Source organism: Schistosoma mansoni (assembly GCF_000237925.1).
Source record: "Schistosoma mansoni, WGS project CABG00000000 data, chromosome 1 unplaced supercontig 0094, strain Puerto Rico, whole genome shotgun sequence".
NCBI classification, from domain to species: domain Eukaryota; kingdom Metazoa; phylum Platyhelminthes; class Trematoda; order Strigeidida; family Schistosomatidae; genus Schistosoma; species Schistosoma mansoni.
This window is the reverse complement of record NW_017385991.1, coordinates 357,899-379,161: the sequence shown is the minus strand read 5'-3', so window position 1 is coordinate 379,161 and position 21,263 is coordinate 357,899. Positions and strand designations below refer to the sequence as shown.

At 38.2% G+C, this 21,263-nt stretch overlaps 1 protein-coding gene and 1 non-coding gene across 2 annotated transcripts; both read right to left on the bottom strand.

Moving 5' to 3' along the window:
- Positions 1-251: 251 nt before the first annotated feature.
- Smp_tRNA_01060_Pseudo_TTG.1.1 lies at positions 252-318 on the bottom strand. The gene has a single exon. It is a non-coding gene (tRNA).
- A 4,191-nt stretch (positions 319-4,509) lies between these two features.
- On the bottom strand, positions 4,510-11,188 carry Smp_158090 (hypothetical protein; the record flags this gene model as incomplete). Its single annotated transcript, XM_018791706.1, has 6 exons — positions 4,510-4,538; positions 5,502-5,881; positions 8,397-8,455; positions 9,070-9,233; positions 9,449-9,560; positions 11,027-11,188. The coding sequence occupies 6 exons, from the start codon at positions 11,186-11,188 to the stop codon at positions 4,510-4,512; spliced, it is 906 nt and encodes a 301-aa protein (XP_018645125.1).
- Positions 11,189-21,263: the final 10,075 nt, after the last annotated feature.

Here is a 21,263-nt window from a genome sequence, read left to right as displayed (position 1 = left end):
AACATTTCTGATATACATAAATTCATTTGGTATTATTTTTGTTTGGAACTTCCCATTGATGTTTAGGATTGCAATTGATCAGTCTCTTATTGGCATATGTGCATGCTGTGCGTATTGCTGCCTCGATACAGCCTTAAATCACAAGCATTATAAGCAAAGATGGATAGTGGCTAACAGTGGAATCCAGTTTGACGCGCGTTTCGTCCTATTTTGGGACTTGTCAGCTGGATTTACCTACATCAGAGTTGATGTTCACTCTGGGACTCGAACCCTGTACCTTTCGCTTCAAACGCTATCGCGTTATCCACTTAGCTACCGAGTCCTAATAGCCACTTGCTTGTACAATGTGGTGAAGTCTAAATTCACTTGGTATTATTTTTTGTTTGAATCTTTCCATTGATGTTTTAGGACTGCAACTGGTCAGTCTCTTATAAGTGCACAAGCAAGTGGCTATCAAAACTTAGTTCCTGAATGGATAACGCGATGACGTTTGAAGCAAAAGGTACTGGGTTCGAGTCTCAGAGTGAATATCAAATCTGAGATGCAGGCATACCCAACTGACGAGTCCTACATAGGACGAAACGCTCGTCAAACTGGATTCCACAGTTAGCCACTATCCATCTTTGCTTATAATTTCTGTGATATATATATATATTATTTCGTCTTTTCCATATTACTAACATTCATAATAAGTAGTATTATCACTAAAAACAAACTCATATCCATTTGATAATATTACAAAGTTGTTTTTTTCTTCTATTTTCATGAATACATCAAGAAATTTCATTGGACATAATCATTTCAACAATCATTCATCTTTAATAAGAAGTAAAAGTTTTCAACAATTAACCAACTTCAATAAATCAACTCATACAACAATGATGAAGGTGATGATGATGTCAACAATGGAAGTATCTAAATTATGGAAATCTGATCTAATATTATATAGAAGTAGAAGTAATCATACATTTGAAACTGATCCAAGATCATGGTTATATTTATATTATAATACAAAATATTTACATGAAACAACCGTTTAAAAACAAAAAATACAAAATGATTATCCATTACAAAATCTTAACTCATCTAATATCGATTAATAACAATTGAGTATCTGAGATTATAGATCAGAGGGGGGTTTTGTGGAGAATTTAGTATTTTCATAGTTGAAATCATGGGTCAATTGAAGCTAGATCACCATGGAAAACCTGGAAGCACTGGATTATATTGTAACCGAGTGAATGCCTAGTTAATGTATGATGTAATAAGACCGCCAATCAGAGAGCAGCGAATTATCGATTAGAACAGTGACACACGAAAACCGTACCAGAAGTCTAGAGTGCTAACCGCTCCTGTGATCTACCTAGCCCAGTCAGTTAAGTCCAGAACACCAATCTCAGCCTCTGTGGTATGAATCTTTATTCTCAAACATACTGGCTTTATATACCAAACAAACTGACCATATCGTACCATAAAATAGAAAACATCATTTGTACAAGATTTGACCAAATGTGGCTGCGAATAGGGGGAACAGTAATTAATGAACTAGAGGTAACTCAAGAATGGTAAATCGTATAGTAATAGTCTATAGGTCAAAGTGAAGCTTATAATAAGGGGAATATAAATAGTTTAGTTATTTAGCAATTATACAATAGGAAATATACATATTACATTGGTCCATAAATAGTTCTCAAAAGTTACCATTCACAATTCTCTTCGGGATACAACATATATGACGATAGATAAGAATGATTCTGGATCAAATTCTATCAATCTGTTAGTCAGTTATAAACAACCATGCAAAATGGTTTATAAAAGTATTAAACCCTACCCAAGAACTATTTCCTTTTGTATAGTTACTATACAAATTCTACTTAGATATTACGAGTTTTTGTCGTTTGAAATGGTTCCACACAGACGAATTTATTGTCATGTATATGTATATCTGATTGAATTTCGGTCGATTAAATAAACACTGGTTTCTTATTTATTAAATATTGTTGGGGTGATCCTGAAAATTTCTCGCAATAGACAAGAAAGGTTCTGGGAAACATTAAGAAGCATTTTATCCAGCGTTTGACTGGAAGTTTTGCTAGAAATATCACAAAAGAGAAAAGTCATATGTAGAGTTTTTGATTAGCTGATTACTATACTGTTACTATGTTTAGTAGGATTCCAGAATTTTCAGGAAAAGTAAAGGAGTAAAGTGCTTCCCGCACATTTTGAGCCTTTTCTCTCATGTTCAAGTTGTTGTGTAGTTTTAGCTTGGGGTTTACGAGACTAGCTTAGGATCAGAGTATAGAGTTCAATCAACAAGACTTATCAAATATAATAAAGGTTTGCTATATATATTAACCAATTTTACGTGTAGCTATTTATAGTAGATACATCCTCTCGCTAGTCAACAATAATCAATGATCTTCTATATATGTTCTGGGATTTAGGTTCATTCAGTTAATGAGTCTTAAATAGGATAAAACGCACATCTTGAATTTTAAATGTTAGTCACTATGTGATGTGGGTTACTTATATCCACATAAGTAGTGTATAACAATGGTCGGGTAGAGAACAGAAAAAAAACATAATTCGTATGAAAATGCATGAACAATAATAACAGGAGACTATGGACTGATATTTACAGAAGGAATGGTCAAGATTGAGACAATTGATTGGAGACTAGATCAATAGAATTAATAAGTCGTCGTACTTTATCAGGTGATACACTCGATTCAAATATCTCGACAAAGATCAAGAAGCAGATACAAATCAGGAAAAGTATTCCTTAACTCATCATACAAAGCAACTAATAAGTGGAGTCCAAGTGGGACGAGAATGAAATCAGTTTTATATATACCAAAATCAGTGTAGCCGGATGTATCTACCTTCGCACATTGATCAGTTGCGGCCTACTATTATTCGAAAAATTTTTGGGTTATAAATGAAATTACGTAGTTCAGTTGTCCTCCTTAATGCTTGCATAAATTCCTCGTTTAACGACAGCGATTTATAATTTAGGTTAGATTATTTCAGATCCAGTCATACATTTTAATGTTTGAAAATGAGATCAAATTCATTTGTACATTACCAAATGGTACGTTGGATAGAAATCAATCAACTATAGGCGATGTAGGTAAAAGATCGTATCCATCCAAGTTGTCAGATTTTATGTCGAATCAGGAAAACAAATATGAGAAACTGATTAGAAATAATAATACTAACTATAATAGAAAGTTTTTGATAGACACTTTCCCGACCGTTGCACACTCTTTATCTTTCCTTCAACCTTGAGATTGAAATTGCTTCATATCTGTCTTCCTTCCTATACTATATTCTTATATACAATCTTTCTTTTATATATTACCACCACTAAATTAACTACTTCTATGAATTCGGTGTTCATCTTGTTGTGCTAATGAGTGAGGTATGGCAACTTGGACCGATGCATATATGTGCCTAGTCCTACGTTGTAACTGACTGACTGATAGACGCTTCGGAAAAATCGAATAAGTAGTATGAAGTACCATTAAATCTAAGGTTTAAGAAGGAAGATATTGAGTAAATACAATAACTATGTCGATGCGATAGATTTCGGTTCATGTCAAATAACTGCACAAACTTTAATTTACAACAGTTGCATCGTCGACAATCAGAAAGTTTACATAAACTAACACAATTAAAGCCTACAATTAATGATTTCATGGATTGACACCATATCTTGGATAATAACCATAACAGATTTTTCTTCAACAGAAAGTCGAACTAGATTATCGTTTGGCTTGTGTAACACATAATTCAAAGAAGAAAGCTAACAAACAATATTAAATATTTAAAAAAAAACTATTCTCTTAACTTAATCATCTATGGGGCCCCAAATGCCCTGGTACGGCCAAGAGTTGGGAGAGGCCACTCTCCCTCTCGAAATGCTCTCACATGGCCACGCGTATATAGCCTCTGCAAGGGAAGTCCTACTCACTGCCTTCGCACACCACGGGTGCTGTTTACGAAATTAAGAGAACGAAAAACAAATGTCTGGCGCTCTAACCGGGTTGGTGGACACAGAAAATCCACCTAGTAGAGTTGGAAAACCCTAATTCCAAACCAATGGTGAGCATGGGCTGGCTCCAGTATCCTGAAGGAACAAATGGGCTTGAGTATTTGTTACAGGTAGAACTCTTTAAATTTACATGAATAATGTTTATGATTATATTCATGAAAGATGAAAACTTAAAAAGTATAATATAACTTTAAAGATATTCACAAAAATAAGTTGAAATTCATAACAATTAAAATGAAGAACTACAAAGTGAATCTTACAAATCGAGGGGGGAGGGGACAAATTTACAGAAAATAAAAAAATATATAAATACATTAAATATTTACACATCAATGAATATACTACTTAAATACTAACTATACAAATATACTACTTATTATTGATATATAAGAGCAATAAAGAAATAATTTAGAGTGTAATTGGTTGAAAATGTATATATATACAAAATGAATGAATTAACAATTGACACCTTCATTTTCCATACCTAAAAATTAAACACACAATATTAGATCTAATTTAAAAGAATTGAAATGTTAAATTGACTTCAGTTAAAAACAACTTCTAAGACTATGGAGCAATAAACAGATGTTTCGCTACTACTACTATGGTGTGGTCTACTTATATTCACTTTCCCATAGTAAACAAATAACCGAATTAACACAATTTCAAATAGTACAAAGGAAATAATGCAGAATATTTTTAGTACAATCAAAATCATAATAGATCTGAAGGGAAACGTAAAAGAGGAGGGCCAAAGAACACATTGAATCGAGAATTGGAAGTAGACATCAAAAGAATGAATAGCAACTGGAAAGGATTATCCAGAACAAAGTTTTATAGAGAATGCTGGTGAGCAACCTATATTCTCCACGAGGAGTAACAGGCGTAAGTAAGTAAGTTGTTTTGCCAGCCCTCTGATAATGTTAGGGATGTTAAATCCCCAGAACTTACTTGATAAATGGCTTAATTTTGTAATTTTATTTTGAAAATTCGAATTTAGCTGTTTTCGCGCCAAAAGCGCTCTTTTTACCTTCACGTCATAATTCCCACTTGTAAACTATCTTAAACGCTATTGGTCCATTGTTTCTTTGAGTGTGTTATTTTATAATGATGCCCAAGGACAATTTGTTGCTGTATATATACGTTTGAGTTTTTCCCCTTATGACATGCTTGTACTCGGCTGCTTACGGAATACATATTCCCCTACTTTGCCTTGGACTTCTTCATCTAGTTAGCGGGGCCTGGGACAACAGATAAGAGTAGCTTATCGTATCATTGGCCTACGTTCGTTACCGCGAAATCGACTTAGCACCAAGTATATCACTTTTTAACATTTTTTCGATTTATATCAAGCTGATTCAAGTGTACATTTTTCAAAATGATACTAGACGAGAGACAATGTAACTATATGCATAACCCGATAGAATAATGCATAACACATACTCACCTTTGTTAAATCGTGTCAGATTTTTTGTATCCGGTTGAATATTGTAAGATTCATTGAGTTTTATTTGTCGTGATGGTTGCAATGATGTTTTCGATTGATTTACAACAATAACAGGTTCTAGATCAATTAAAGCTGTTTGTGAACCATCACTTTGACAACTATCACGACGATGTGAACAATTACCGGTTTTTGTTTCAATTCTATCTACATTGGAATCGATTTCACTGATAATATCATTTGTAAATACATGACTTGAATGAATTAAAAGTGAATTTCCAGTAAGTGTTTCATGTTCAGATGGTGAAACTAGTAATTCATGCTTTTTACGATGTGTTGAATGAGATAAACGTTTTAAATTTAAACCACTAGGTTGTCCAGTTCTAGATAATACTTTAACACGTGTTGGACGTGATTGATGAACTACAGATATTGATGGTGATGATAATGTAGCTGTTGATAATGCAATACTCGTAGTTATTGCTGTTGTCAGCGATGATGATGATGATGGTATTGTAGTCGTTACTGTTGTAACAGAAGCACCTGAACGAACAACACGAGGTTGTGAATGTTCTGTTGCCTTAAATAGAAATGATGGAAAATTAATTTTAAAATTTGAATGAGTTCTTTTATGTATCTTTGATGAATGTTCGGATGATGATTGACCAATAGTATTGATTCCACCTGATGAATAGACAGGCCATGGTCCTGTACGATTGACTCTTGAACAATGAAAAATAATAATCATAATAATAGTGACACAATAAAATCGAAATCAGCAAACGTATACTTTATCAATGAACCAAACAAATTTAAGATTTTTGCGCAAAATTCAAAAGGGAATGACTAAGAGTTTGCATTTTATTAAGAGTTAGGTAAGAATCAAATGAAACTTGCTAATATTTAGTTACTTGGACGCTTGAAATTGATAAACATCATGGGAAATAGAGAATTAAGGACCATGATTTGTGGATTTTCAAGGGTAACCGAAAAGTTTCTTGATGTTTTTTAATCAAACAACTAAGTATGGATGCATGCCTACAGATTATTTTTTCACTTCTATTCTTGACGATTACATACATACATTATTTAAACACATAAATATTGGTACACAGGGGCACCAAATACATATGCGCCGCACAAATATCATTCGATTTGTGTGAGGGCTGTGATACTCCCCAGGTGCCCAAACTGAATCAGGTGGTTTTCTTAGAGGGCCACAACCGGAGCCTTTGACCTAAAGGTCTGATCCACAAGGCAGTGGAGCATCGTAAGGAGATGCAGTCCCATGGTAGCTGGTGATCAACGATTGATTCATACGCCATTTCTTTCCTCAGTATACTGGAGCCAGCCCATGTGCACCATTGGTTTGGAACCAGGGTTTTCCAACTCCCCCAGGTGAACTTCTCGTGTCCACTAACCCGGTTAAAGTGCCGGACATTCGCTTTTCATCCTCTCAATCTCGTAAACAACACCGAGGCCACGAGAAGGCAGTGAGTAGGACTTCCCTGTCAGAGGCTATATACGCGTGGCAATGTGAGAGCATTTCGAGGAGAGCGGGCTCTACCCACTCTCGGCCGTACCAGGGCATTTGGGGGCCTTGACCATTACGCCTAACTCAGCCCTAAACCCATATCGTGATAATACATTGTTTATTTATATCACCTGTATTTTAACTAGCTGGGAATTGGTTTAACTTTCTTTAAGACCATCCTGTGAGTTACTGAAGGTAATCAATAAGGCATATTTTCATCTTTAAATCATGTCACCACTAAAGAACATTTTGTGTTATTTTTAACAAATTGTAAACAACTATTCGGAGTAACTACACACAGGATTACTGTTGTAATTGCTTGTAGTTCGTTTTAAAATTCAAGTCAAGTTATTCTATGTCACTGCGTTCTCGTGACGGGGGTGTTGTTCACGAAAGTGAGAGGACGAAAAGCGAATGTCCAGATCTTTAACTGGATTGGTGGACACGGAAAGTCCACCTAGGGGAGTTGGAAAACCCTCATTCCAAACCAACGGTGCACATGGGCTCCAGTATACTGAGGGAACAAATGGCGTATGGTCACCGGCTACCATGGGACTGCATCTCCCCACGATATTCTACTGCTTTGTGGATCAGATCTTTAGGTCAAAGGCTCTGGGTGTGGCCTCCTAAGAAAACCACCTGATTCAGGTTGGGCACCTGGGCAGTATCACAGCCCTCACACAAATCAAGTGAGATTTGTGCGGTGCATATGTATCTGGTGCTTCCTTGTACCAATATTTATGTGTTTAAATAATAAATAATAACATACTATGTGAGGTTGCCTATCTACTTTTCAATGTTTAAAAATTGTTCGGTTTCCAAAACCTCGAGCATTTTTCTCGTTTATTTAGTGGGTGAGTGTTGCATAGCAGTATTGTATCTAAGACGAAATACTGATATGGTTACTTGTTATAACAGCGCTGCAGAGCAAACCAAATAAATTCTACCCGGTGAGTCAAAGAATCTTCATATAAAAGAGTTACGACGCCTAACGGTGAAAGCTGAGATTTTTCGGAAGTCAAGAGGCCGATGTCTTTCTCATTTGAGATGTTTTTCCATCTTGTCTCTTAATTAGAGAATATAAACGAGAATGAACTGGGATTCATTCATTGAACATATTATCCGGTTTTTGTCATGAATTGATTACAAACAGGAGAACAATTCGGAACCAGGGAGTGAGTACTGAATGGTTGTTTCCCCCAGGTGAGCCCCATACTAAAATGAAACCTTTTAGCGGTGTTCTCTGTGCTAGTTTTCAACGTTTCCCCAAGTTGCGATCATTCTGTGATGAAATCCAGCTTATAAAATAACGAATTATACAGATTAAAAGAATACATTAATACAGTTTATGAATACAAACTTACATTTCTAATAAATTAGTTTGCAATTCACAAAACCGTCTATATTCTGATTCACCAAAAGGCTAGAAAGAGAAACCAACATTTATGTAAAATATCTATTTCAGTGATTTTAAACTACAACATTTATTTTATTTTTTATTTATACACATAGATATTGGTACAAGGAAGCACCAGATAAATATGCGCCGCACAAATCTCATTCGATTTGTGTGAGGGCTGTGATACTCCCCAGGTGCCCAAACTGAAGCAGATGGTTTTCTTAGGGGACCACACCCAGAGTCTTTGACCTAAGGGTCTGATCCACAAGGCAGTGGAGCATCGTCAGGAGATGCAGTCCCATGGTAGCTGGTGATCAACGATTGGTTCATACGCCATTTGTTCCTTCAGGATATTGGAGCCCATGTGCACCATTGGTTTGGAATCAGGGTTTTCCAACTCCCCCAGGTGAACTTCCCGTGTCCACCAACCCGGTTAAAGCGCCAGGCATTCGCTTTTCGTCCTCTCACTTTCGTGAACAACACCCCCACCACGAGAAGGCAGTGAGTAGGACTTCCCTGGTAGAGGCTATATACGCGTGGCCATGTGAGAGCATTTCGAGAGGGAGAGCGGACTCTCCCCACTCTCGACCGTACCAGGGCATTTTGGGAGGGAGAAGAATAAAGAACAATCTACTTACATTTAAATCATGCCTTGCCCATAAATATAGTTGACAATATTCTTCAATATAATCACGAGATGGTGGTGGATTCATGATATTATGACGAGCTGTCAATAAGAAATCACGTATATCTCTTAATGGAGGAGCTTCTAAAGTCGGATCCAAGGAAAGTATGGCTTGTTCTATTTGAGATACAAAACAGAAAAAAGAGGAAGAAGAAAAAAGCAACGGCTTAACTTTCACGAGTCATTTTATTTAAAAAGTTTTTAAAAAAATTAACAACCAACTTACTTAACATGAGAAACTGATCGACTGTCTTGGCACGATAAAGAAAAGTCACTTCACCTGTAATATGATAAAGAAAATAAGCCATATATATATACTACATTATACATACCAGCAGAAGTGTAGACATCATAGTTTTCAGAATAATGAAGACCGAATACCTGAGGTTCAGTGCGTATTTTTACAGTGCCATTAATTTTTTTCTCAATATTTGACTTCCAAACCTTGGGTCATGAATAAACAAAGAAATATAAGAACAATTTCAGCATAACCCTTTACAAATAGATTGTACTCGTTCATATTGAGTTGGGTGATGGCTAGCAATGGAATTCAAAGTTCCTGTTCCGTCCTATATAAGACTCGGCAGCTGGATATGAATGCACGCCAGTATTGATGTTCCCAACGGGACTCAGTAGCTAAGCGGTTAACGCGTTGGACGCTAGAATCGAAAGGTACTAGGTTCAATTTCAGTGAAGGGGTGCAGGTGCATCCAGCTGACTTAAATAGGACGAGAAGCGCATCCAACTCTGCCTAAAAAATTTTTGTGACTTAATGGCAATATCGAAATGATCGACTTAGAGACTGATCAGTTGTAGTCCTCAAGATCAATAAGAAGATTCAAACTCTTACAAATGAATTAAATTGTAATTGGTCTTTATGAACTGCAATGTTTGAAAAGAGGGGTTTTATCATCGGACTACACTTATACAATACAATATGCAGTTTCTTCGCTTAACTCGAATAGATATGAAGTAAGACGGGGTAGTAGATTGGTAGAAGAAAGCGTAAGATTTTTTTACTCAGTTTTCCTGTTTACGTTTTAAGTAGGCATATGAGGCATCGACTTACAATGGTGGCATTGAAGTAAACAAAAATAATGAGAACAGTCAAATGGAGGTAACACAAGAGAAATTCACTTGAATTATAAAATGAACCTTGAACCACCAGAAAAATAACATTCTGGGTAACCGAAATAATTAACTGTAAATACTCAGTGAAGCCGTATTCATGTTAGTACATTGATACTAAAGAAGTTTATACAAGCCTCATACAAATCAGTTATGAAAAAGCATTACCAAAATGAATAAAAACAGTTTGTTTCAGTACAAATTCTTGAAGAGTACAATTTGACCCGTTAACGTGACGAGTATGATAAAAGTCTTTAGGATACCTTGGATAAAACTAGGTTGGAACTAACAGTCTCTGAATTCCTGACTCCAAAACTACGTTAAAAATACCTGCTTGTTTACTAATTTTCAACCTTACCCCAATAACTGTGTTTTTTTAACACAAGAGACACTAACTCTGTGTAACTTAGTCTACAAAGCATAGTTATTTTATTTTGACCAAAGAAAACATTTAGTTGTAATATTGGGATTAACACTGGATAAGTTTTAATTTTAAATTTCACTTCATTCATAGCTTGGTAAAATTTAGCAGCTGTTAGTGTTTCAAAGTTTTTGCTGAAGCATAACTATTTGTCATTTAGTACACAAGTAGATGTGTACTGCTGACAAACTTAAGAGTCCAATGGATACAAACTCCTTTATTTCTACAATTTCATTGATTTATCCAGACAATAATAACGAATAAGTTTCCCGAGTTTATCGAGAATACTTAGTTCAGGAAATGAGGGACTTAATCGCTCAATTGCAATCGACAAAGTAAAAGTAAATTCATATTGTCTTACTTTTGGTAGGCCATGTCCACATGAATTATAAGTAGTACGTCCTATTCGACTTTTTCGTCGAGCTATACGTCTTTTGACAATAACTAGTATGCTGATCAAAATGATGACTCCAATTGCCAATAGAACTAAGAATAATGCCAGAGCAATGTGTTGTGCTGGCATTGTAAATATAAACTAAAATCTGAAGTAGATATATATTCTACATCAACGATTCACAACCTGTAATTTCAGAAGTATATAATTTTGAAAAACCACATTTTAGGCATTTCAGTAGACGAAATAATAAAATTGAAAATCGAGGAGCATACATATACATGACTGTAAAGATACTGCCTCTGATTATATAAAATCTAAGGAAACAAAGTATGGATGCGTAAATAACACAAAATGCGGATGCCTAAAATGATACAAGACTTAATCCCAAGGTTGGGACAAAGTCTTTCTTCTATTCAATTTTTTGTGACCAACATAAGTTTTTCCATCTTTCGTTGTATTTGAAACAGGACTTACAAGACTGAATTTTCTATTTAAACGAGATTCCATACACTACTCAGTTACTACTCATCAACGTAGAACATGGCATAGATGTGCGCTGGCCTAAGTTGCCATACCGCGTTAGCGTAACGAGATAAAATTGACATGATGTATAGTTAGAGACGGAATCATGTTTCAGCAATGATAACGAAGAAGACTAAGCACAAGGAATATAGTACAAAGAAACAGAGTGAAAAAGTGTATACACAGGAATGCTGAAATTTAAAATTGAGAGGAGGATAACTTGAATGCATCTGGCTCATCGAAAACGATTCTGAACCATGTCACCCAGTCTCGAGTCACTAATCGCCGTTATCGCGTAGACCCCGACCAGGTTGTCTGCATATTACGACATGGCTCAGTTTAACAATCGATGACTTAATGGACTTAAGCTACATTTTAGTTTAGCACCCCCAAGTTTTCTCTTAAATTGCTCTTACACTGACAAGCACCATCTGTCGAGGTAAGCAGTAATTAGGCACACGTAACACATATCCTAACCACCTCGGTAGATAAGTATTCACAACCTCGTCAGTCAAACAGTGGATAACTATAACATATCTGGAGGCCAGTTGAACTGTTGCCAAAAGTATGCTGCTTATCGATCTAACCCTCTGGACTGACAATGAATGACGGTTCCATCGTTTTCCAGGATAATCTCACTAACAACTACCTATTTATTACCTGCTTCCTTAATGAATCTGAATAGTTATCTGCTGGCACTACGTTTGTCATCTATCTCATTTTTGTTGTCTACCAAAGCTCAGAACCATCGAGCAAACTCCTTGCTAGTTTAGGTTTTAGTTGTTTTACCTCACCATTGTTCTTTGAGCCTGGAAGAATGAGTTTTTGTGCATCCACTACTTTGGTAGATGGTACTGAAATACAATGGTCCTTTTTAAAATTTGATTTCAGTCGTTAATAGATGTTATTGTTATAATTACAAATGTTTGAATAGCATTTCAAGATTCTTCAGGATAAACTGCAATCGACTGACTCCATATCTAATTCCTCCCTGGATGCATCCCTGAACTTTCCATCTTCAAATTAGTATCTAAAGGGTTTCCCTGTTTTGACTTCCCTACATCTAGTAAAACTTACATACAAGGGAAATCCTACTGGATTATGATCGAAGTTCATGCATGTACTCCAGAAGGAGCGAAGTTTTTAATCAATACTACCTAACGATGAACAATGGCGAAATGATCAATTCATGTCTATTAATCGGTTGGTGCTAGGGTTTATCACTGTCATTCCTAATGCTGAATTCCGTTATTCTTAAGAAATAATCAGTTGCCTAAGCATAATTTCAGGAAACAATCACTGTTATCTGTTCATTCGGCTGAAATACAATAAGTCCCATTCAAGTATCTTTTAGCTTGACCTGGTCGGCGAAACTATAGTTTCTGGACGACCTTTCAGCGACTCTGAAGTGATCTCAGGACGACTTATCAACTTTCTAGGGTCGAAAAAAGGATATAAACTAGTATGAGGAATTAAGGTTACGAGTTTGAATTTAGGGTTAGGGATTAAATTAACGGTCTTCATCATTAACGGACACCAGTTATAATCCCAGAATATTATTTGAATATATGGGCACATGAATCTCGGGGCAAACTTCAAGGTTTACTATTCTTAATTTCATTGATTTATCCATACATTATGGTTTTGCAAGTCATAAGGTTCCTGAAAAACTCATCTTTACTCGATATACGTTGCGATCAGTGTGGGTATAAGCATAAACGGTGAACTAAAAAGAAAGCATTTTCTCCACTAAATACATATTTGTAGAGATTTGAACTTTGAACAAGTATTTTATCCGTATTTGGGTATTCGTGGAAATTATCCAATTGCTCATCTCAAGTGAACTAAAATAGAAAGCAGCCAACATCTACATTTTTACCGTAGGAAGGACACATTACAATGTGTCAGACTAGGAGTAACTAACGAAAAAGTAACAATCCCATTGAAAATCTGAAGCTAACTAGTTTAAAAAGACAATATATTTACATAAGCTAATTGATTACTTAAAAATACTTGTCACTAGTATAAATCAAAACTCTAAACTGCCATTATACAATGAACAAAGAATGAATTCCGCAAATCAAGCCTCCACTTTCCTTGGACTCTGTTTAGCCTTGATCTAACCTTGAAGTTAAGTTTGGCTCACGGACAGTATCCAAATTGTTCAAATGGTTGTAGACGGAATAGAAGAAGCTTTTGCTTAACGGGCTTCCGTGTCTAGTAGCAGTGGATCACCAATACCTCCAGGCAGGAACCTAGGTATATTAACGATAATAGAAAAAAATTATTGGTAAATCATAATAAGATCCTATCCTTAGTCCTTAAGAATAAGTTAAGTTTCCTCTTAAAGGACTCCTGAGAAGTCGCTTGAACTAGATCACTCGGCAGCGAATTCCAGCATCGTACAACTCTTAAGGAGTTGAACTTGTATCTACAGTCCGTTCTGTTATGTTGTGTCTACAGTTTCTGGGTGTTACCCTGAGGATACAACGGATATTCTAGTTTTGCAACTAGCAACCAGTAGTATCTTCTATAATCGTTCGTTTCCAGTCGAATAGAAACCAGAAGTCAGACGAGGAGAGACAGGAAAGATATATTTGATTCGTTACCAATATATCGAGAGACTTCGTTCTTAACTGGCTATTGTAACGTAGGAGCTGTGTCCCACGCCGTGTTGCAACGTGATCTGGTACGGATGCATGACCGAAAGCCTTCAGCTAAACAAGTCCACTTAAACAACATGGTCAGCATCCAATGTCGAACACTTAATGAGCTACTGATTTTGGGGAATTATTTACAGCTACAGATCACTCCCCCCTAGTGGGGTAGTGATGCCCCTAAGACGTGACCAGCCAGAAGTTTGAACCCAACGAGTTTGTCGTTGGTAAACACTCTTCTGATAGCTTGCTTCGTTTAGCAGCATCTGGTCGTCTTTCCTTATACTAAGGGACCAAAATGTACAACATAGCAATAAAGAAATAAAGTACAATGAAAATTTCGGTTCCTTGCGAAACTTCGTCGTTCTTTTCCAGCCGTCCTGGAAAAGGGGAAAAATAAAACGTGTGAGTGCATGTCGAAAATACATTCGTACTTGCGTAAGGACACAAGATGAGCGGGGAAAAAAATGAATAAACTAATACACTTACAAACAGCGTAAAAGCGATCGGAAAAAAGTGGTTTTTTGGTTTTTTTATACATAAAAAAATATGAATACGCTCAAAAAAAAATAAAAATGTTGTTTTTCTTTTGGTTTTTTTTATATAAATAAAAAAATGAGCCTATTAAAAAAAATTTTTTTATAATAAACAATGAAAGGGTAATTCAAGATAAAACCTGTGTCCTACGTGCAATATTCGTTAAGATGTTCTGGAAATCTTACTCGTCTTCCAGAACGCGTTGTTTTAGGTTTTTCTATCGACGTTGACGAAGTATCAAGTTGTGTGTCGGTTGTCGTGTGGGGTACTACGAGTGTAGTAGCTGTGTCGTTTGCTTGTACCGAAGGAAAATCGACGTAGCTAGGGTTTCCTTCTAAGTATGTTGCTTTTAAGCGATCGATACTGATGCTATCGTTCGTACCGTTCTTATCGACTACATAGTACTTAGGTTTACGTTGAAGAACTTTAAAGGGTCCTTCGTATGCTGATTCGAGAGGTCGTCGATGTGAGTCTCGACGAACGAAGACGTGTGTACTATGTCGTAATTCGGGTTGAACGAAAACATCAGTTGATTGAGGTCGAGTGTGAGCAGGTTTAACTGAACGCATGGCGTTTGTAAGCCTACTCGTGTAAGAGTTTAGATCCATGTTCAATGAAGAAGCTGAAGGATCTACGAATTCTCCTGGGAGTCGGAGTGTCGTTCCATAAACGAGTTGAGATGCCGTGTATCCAATGTCAGCTTTCACTGCATTGCGGATACCCAGCAAGACGAGTGGAAGAGCGTCTGTCCACTGTGAAACGTTTGAAGCTGATAATGAAGCTTTTAGTTGTCGACGAAAACGTTCTACCAACCCGTTTGCTTGTGGGTGGTAGGCGGTCGTTCGGAAGCGCGTGATTCCTAAAAGTGAGGTCAGACAACGGAAAAGTCCAGATTCGAACTGGCGTCCGCGGTCTGTAGTGATGGTTGAAGGGCAGCCGAAATTTGCTACCCATCGTTCGACGAAAGCGCGGGCCACGGTTTCAGCAGTAATGTCCTTAATCGGTACTGCTTCTGGCCATCGAGTAAAACGGTCTACGCATGTTAGGAGATATGAGTATCCGTTTGAGTCGGGTAAGGGTCCAACCAAATCTAGATGGACGTGGTCGAAACGAGCGTCAGGGGTTTTGAAAGAGCCTAAGGGACATTTGTTGTGTCTTATGACCTTAGATTTCTGACAGCTTACACAGGAGCGTGCCCACTCCCTCACGTCTTTATTCATGCCAGGCCAACAAAAGCGTTCGGCTATAATTTTGACTGTTGCACGAGCACCTGGATGAGAAAGATTGTGCAACGTATTGAAGACGTTGCGTCGATAATGTTTTGGTACTATTGGACGATCCCTACCTGTAGATGTGTCGCAAAGTAAGGTTTCCTTACTGGTTCCCATCTGCTTAATTCTTAGTTTAAGAGTTGTCGAGGATAACTCATACTGAAGATCAATGTCTTCTTTTTGAAGCTGAGCGGGTTTAAGAAGGTCGATTCCTTGGAAACTGTTCAAGGAACTTATTCGAGACAAGGCGTCTGCGACTACATTGTTTGCTCCGGAAATGTGTTGTATGTCTGAAGTAAACTGCGAAATGTAGTCGAGTTGTCGAGACTCGCGGTGAGTACTTGTCTGAGGATGAATTTAAAGAGAAGGTAAGAGGTTTGTGATCGGTAAAAAGCGTGAATTCTCTTCCTTCGATGGAATGTTGGAAATGCCGTACAGCACAATACATAGCTAGGAGTTCTCTACCGAACGTGCTGTACCTAGATTCCGCGTCTAGCAACCGTCTCGAGAAAAATCCTAAAGGTTGCCAAGAGTTGTTAACCCATTGTTGTAAGACTCCTCCGATTGCTGAGTCGGATGCGTCTACGGCGATTCTAATGGCCGCCACTTTGCTTCTAAGGGGTCGGATGCCTTGGGCATCAATAGTGTGTCCTAAGAAGTCTAAGGAGTTAGTTCCGATTTGGCATTTCTGAATGTTTACAGTTATGCCATGCCTTTGGAGTCGATCGAAAACAATGTCCAGATGCTTGAGATGCGATTCTCTGTCCGGACTTGCTATTAGACAGTCATCAACATACGCATGTACGAAGTTGAGACCTCGGAAGAAGTCGTCTATAAACCTTTGGAAGGTTTGAGCCGCATTTCTTAAACCAAAAGGCATTCGCAAGAATTCGTAAACACCGAAGGGAGTGATGAAGGCGGTTTTAGGAATGTCGTCAGGTGCCATCGGTATTTGGTTATAGGCCTTAACTAAGTCGATTTTTGAAAAGACAGTTGTACCTTTCAAGGTAGCTGTCAAATCGTGAATATGAGGCAATGGGTAACGATCGGGAATGGTTTTTGCATTCAGACGCCGATAATCACCAGTTGGCCGCCAATCATTGCTGTCCTTTTTAGGGACCATGTGCAATGGGGATGACCATGGACTATTCGATGGTCGAATTATACCTAAGTGTATCATATGCTCGAATTCGTTTTTGGCTAACCTAAGTTTTTCGGGAGCGAGTCGATGGGCATTCGAGAATACAACCCCTTAGATTTATATAGGGACTAGGCTTAGGTAGGTGTCTAAAGAGAAGTCCAGAAGTGTTAAGGATACTTAAGGCCACCAGGTCACCTCTAAGACGCCCGTGTTTTAATGGGTAAGGGTTCAGTGATTGGGGGCGCTCTTCATAAGGCTTTAATTTGAGTCCCCGAACTGATTTCGTCGCTCGCCGATGGATACGCTCCAGAGTGTCCTTAACTTTTTGGGAAATACTATGTTTTCGTACTTTAAGTGGGGACGAATAAAACTGTTGAAGATTATGTGTAAAGTTCCTACGTCAAACTGGCTAGAAAAGCGCTTCAATGTTACCAGTGTAGGGTTCGCTCGGAAGGCATCTATGTCACAGTTAGCTTAAAACTTCGAATCGTAGGGTATCAACACTCCTAAATCTTTTTCAACTACATATACGTCTAGAGAGGAGTTGCCTAAGTTGCAACTGCAGTCTGCAACATGTCGCAGATGGACTACTTTACACTTTGAAGTGTTAAAGGTAAGCCCGTTGTTATCTGCCCAAATTTGAGGTCAAGTATCACTTTCCAAAGTTTTACATCATCAGCAAAAAGTAATACGTCAGACGACACCTGTTGTGGAAGATCGTTTATACAAATCATGAAGACAAGAGGTTCTGGTAATGAGCCCTGGGGGACCCCATTAGGACATTCCATAGCCTGAGAGAAAGTGAAGTTAACCCCGGCTTTAAAATGTCGATTTTTTAGATATGAAGTGAGGCACTCAATTAGAGGTGGTTTGACCCCCAATCGTTTGAGCTTACAGATAAGACATATGTGGTTGACCTTATCAAAAGCTTTTGAGAAATCAAGGTAGAGGACGTCAACCTTTCCCTTGCGACCAAGGATGCTTGTTCATCTGTTTACCGCAGTCAGCATGTGGGTTATACAACAATGACTCTTCCTGAAACCATGCTGTCGGGATGAAAAGAAGTTTGAGGATAATAAATAGTCGTATATACTATCGCATATCAGGGACTCCATAATTTTAGAAGGTACAGAGAGAAGAGCTACCAGTTGGTAGCTTGAAGGATCGCTGAAAATTGGTGTGGTGTGAGCCAGCTTCCAAGTTTTCGGTAATGCGCCTCAGTTTAGCGAGTGTGAGAACATCGCGCTAAGTGGTGTTGTAAAGATTGAAGCTGCTTCTCTCGGTATAGCAGAATGAACCATATCCGGGTCAGGAGAAGTGTCTTTTCGTAAGTGCTACAATTTCCAGAACACCAAGTCAGCTCTCAGGTTCACTTCGGAAAGTCCTGTGCAGCTTCAGATGAAGCTTTCATCAGTATAGTTGATGTGGGTAGGTTGAAATGTCCGAGAGTATTGTTCAGGCAAAAGGTTAGCGGCATCACAGTCGCTGTTGGTCGGGCCATTAGAACCTAGCAGTTGGGAAACTCCAGTTTCGGCTTGTTGAAGAGAAGCTGCATAACGGAATAAGCTTTTCGAATTGGAGACAAATTTGTCGATAAACTTTCTCTGGTGCTGAAGCCTGTCTTCCCTTATTGCCTTTGTGCACATGTTCCTTATATGTTTGTATTGCATGTACGCGCCTTTGTTATCAGTTCGTTTGTATTCTGACCAACATTGCGGCTTAGCAAACGAAGAGCATGGATCTTGGTGATTGTAAGTTGCTTGTAGCTTTTGGGGGCCGTTTGATGAACTGACTGCTTTGTATAACATAAGAGCGTGTACAGTAAGAAATCCTAATGAGCATCCAGATCACGTTGAGGGTGAACATCCCACCTGTTGTAGATAGTCCCGTAAAGCTGACACATTCAACCGTTTGAAATTCCAGCTCCTGTTGTTGGTGGGATATCTTAGTTCACTTTTGCTGACAGAACTGAAGGCTATAACGGCGTGATCGCTTTTTCCCAGGAGAGCCAGAATTGAGAGGTTGTCGACTAGGAATTCTTCATTTGGAAAAATACCTAGTCTAAGCACGACAGTGTCTGACTGTTTCTCCAACGAGTTGCCGATTTCACATTTTCGAATAATCCCAGATCCTCTATGAGGTTGAAGAACCGAGCTTCAGTTGAGTTTTCGCCCCCAATATAGTTATGTTCCACAAAATTAGCTATACGAGGATTGAAGTCCCCTAAAATCAGGATACGAGTGAATCTGAGACTCATAGAGAGGGTTAATTCTCCCAGCATACGATTGTCGTGCTCGATGTCAGCAGTGGGCTCTCTGTAGATGACAATTTATTTGAGCACCAAACAGATTCGTCAAGATTGATAAACTCTCGGTGTACTTCCAAGCATGATCGTAGGCATAGGGCTATTTCCCCCCAGTTCATGTTTTTTGTCATTGCGAAACAAAGACATCCCAGGTATTGCTAGCTCCTGGCCCGTAAACTGAGAAGATATCCAAGTTTCAGATATTCCTAGCAGATGAGTATTATTAGCATTGCTGAGATCACTCAGCTCATCCATTTTATTTGGTAAACTCGCGGCGTTCATGCATAAGCAGTTTATGCCTTCAATTTGAAACGCGTGAGCTTCTTCATGTTTCTCTGTGTGCGCCTTACGTGAATGGACAGGTAGCCCAACTATTCAAGGTTTTCCGAGTTGATAGACCCTGTCCTTTACACATTTTTTATGGTCAAGACAGTCCACAAGTTGAATGGTCAGATTCAATTTGCCTTTGTGCTTGATCCTGGCATCATGTGGTCTATCCGGACGCATGTGGATTACAGCCGTCAACCGACGTCTATTGGCACGAAATGCTTCCAGGGTTGCAGCCTCCATATGGGAGGATGGGAAAGTTATCTTCATTAGCTTGGGTCTAAAATCTCTGTCCTCCTTGGTTAGTCTCGTCAGTTGTTGAGTTAGTATTTTTTTAAGCTTCAAGGGTTGCTTGATGAATTTTCATTCCCTAATATTAGAGTTTGTTTGACCAGGGTCCATGTTTTCCGGTGCACCTTGCACAATGATGTTTCTTCCGCAGAAAAACTCTTCACGAGATTCTTTAGGGATGTTCCGGATAGGACTGCGCTCAAAACACCGTATGTCAGGCAGTATTCTTACGTCCCCGTCGGGTTTCAGTAAGTGACTAGCTGGCAGGATATCCTCTACGTCGGTATTATTCTTGAGTGTTACACAAAGTAGCCTTCGGTGATTTTGATGCTTAGGGTCCTATCCCCGAGTGAACCGTGTGACCGTCAAAGGCTCTATTCTAGGAAGTTCAGGCTTCTTGTTTAATTCTTCCCAGAGCATACTGTCATTTTTAATTTGAGGACCGGAGGGAAGGTCAGGGCTCTCTTTAAGGTTCATGATTATGAGAGAGTCATCACGAATCGTTATTGTTTTCCCAGGATTTCCGGTGCGTTCGGACTCAGCACCTTATTGTTTGGAGGTCGAAGCGCGTTTCTGATTCCTAGGCTATTTGATGACCGGAAGGTAATCGCTTGGGGACTTCAAAATCTCGTAATTTGGGTGATAGAGTTTGTCTCAAAATAGTAGGGTTTCCGGATACCCGCAGCTAACATATAACCGGGTAAGAGGTTGAATGGTTGTAATCTTAAGATAAAATGATAATTCTAGTGCAAAAAGAAGACGATTGTTTCAAGAATGATACATAAGTTAATGAGTTTGTCGTGCAGAAATTGTGGGAAAACCGAAGTGTAAGAGGAAGCGGAAATGCGAACCAGAGACATAGGAAGTGATTAACAATATTTGGCAGTGACAACTGTCGTGATTTATGAGACAAGCATCAGACACGTCTGATCGAGGAAGACAATTGGTGGGTTAGTGAATGTTTTTTAGATCTATTCCTAAAGCTACTCATTGATGGGTCTGTGGTCATTTTGTCTATGAGAGCATTCCAAATAGAAACAACTCTTATTGAGAAAACGTGAGAAAATATCTGAGTATTTTTGTGACGATTAGAAGTATTTGAATTATTATACGAGCCAGGAACACCGGAAATATTGCAGTTTAGATAAAG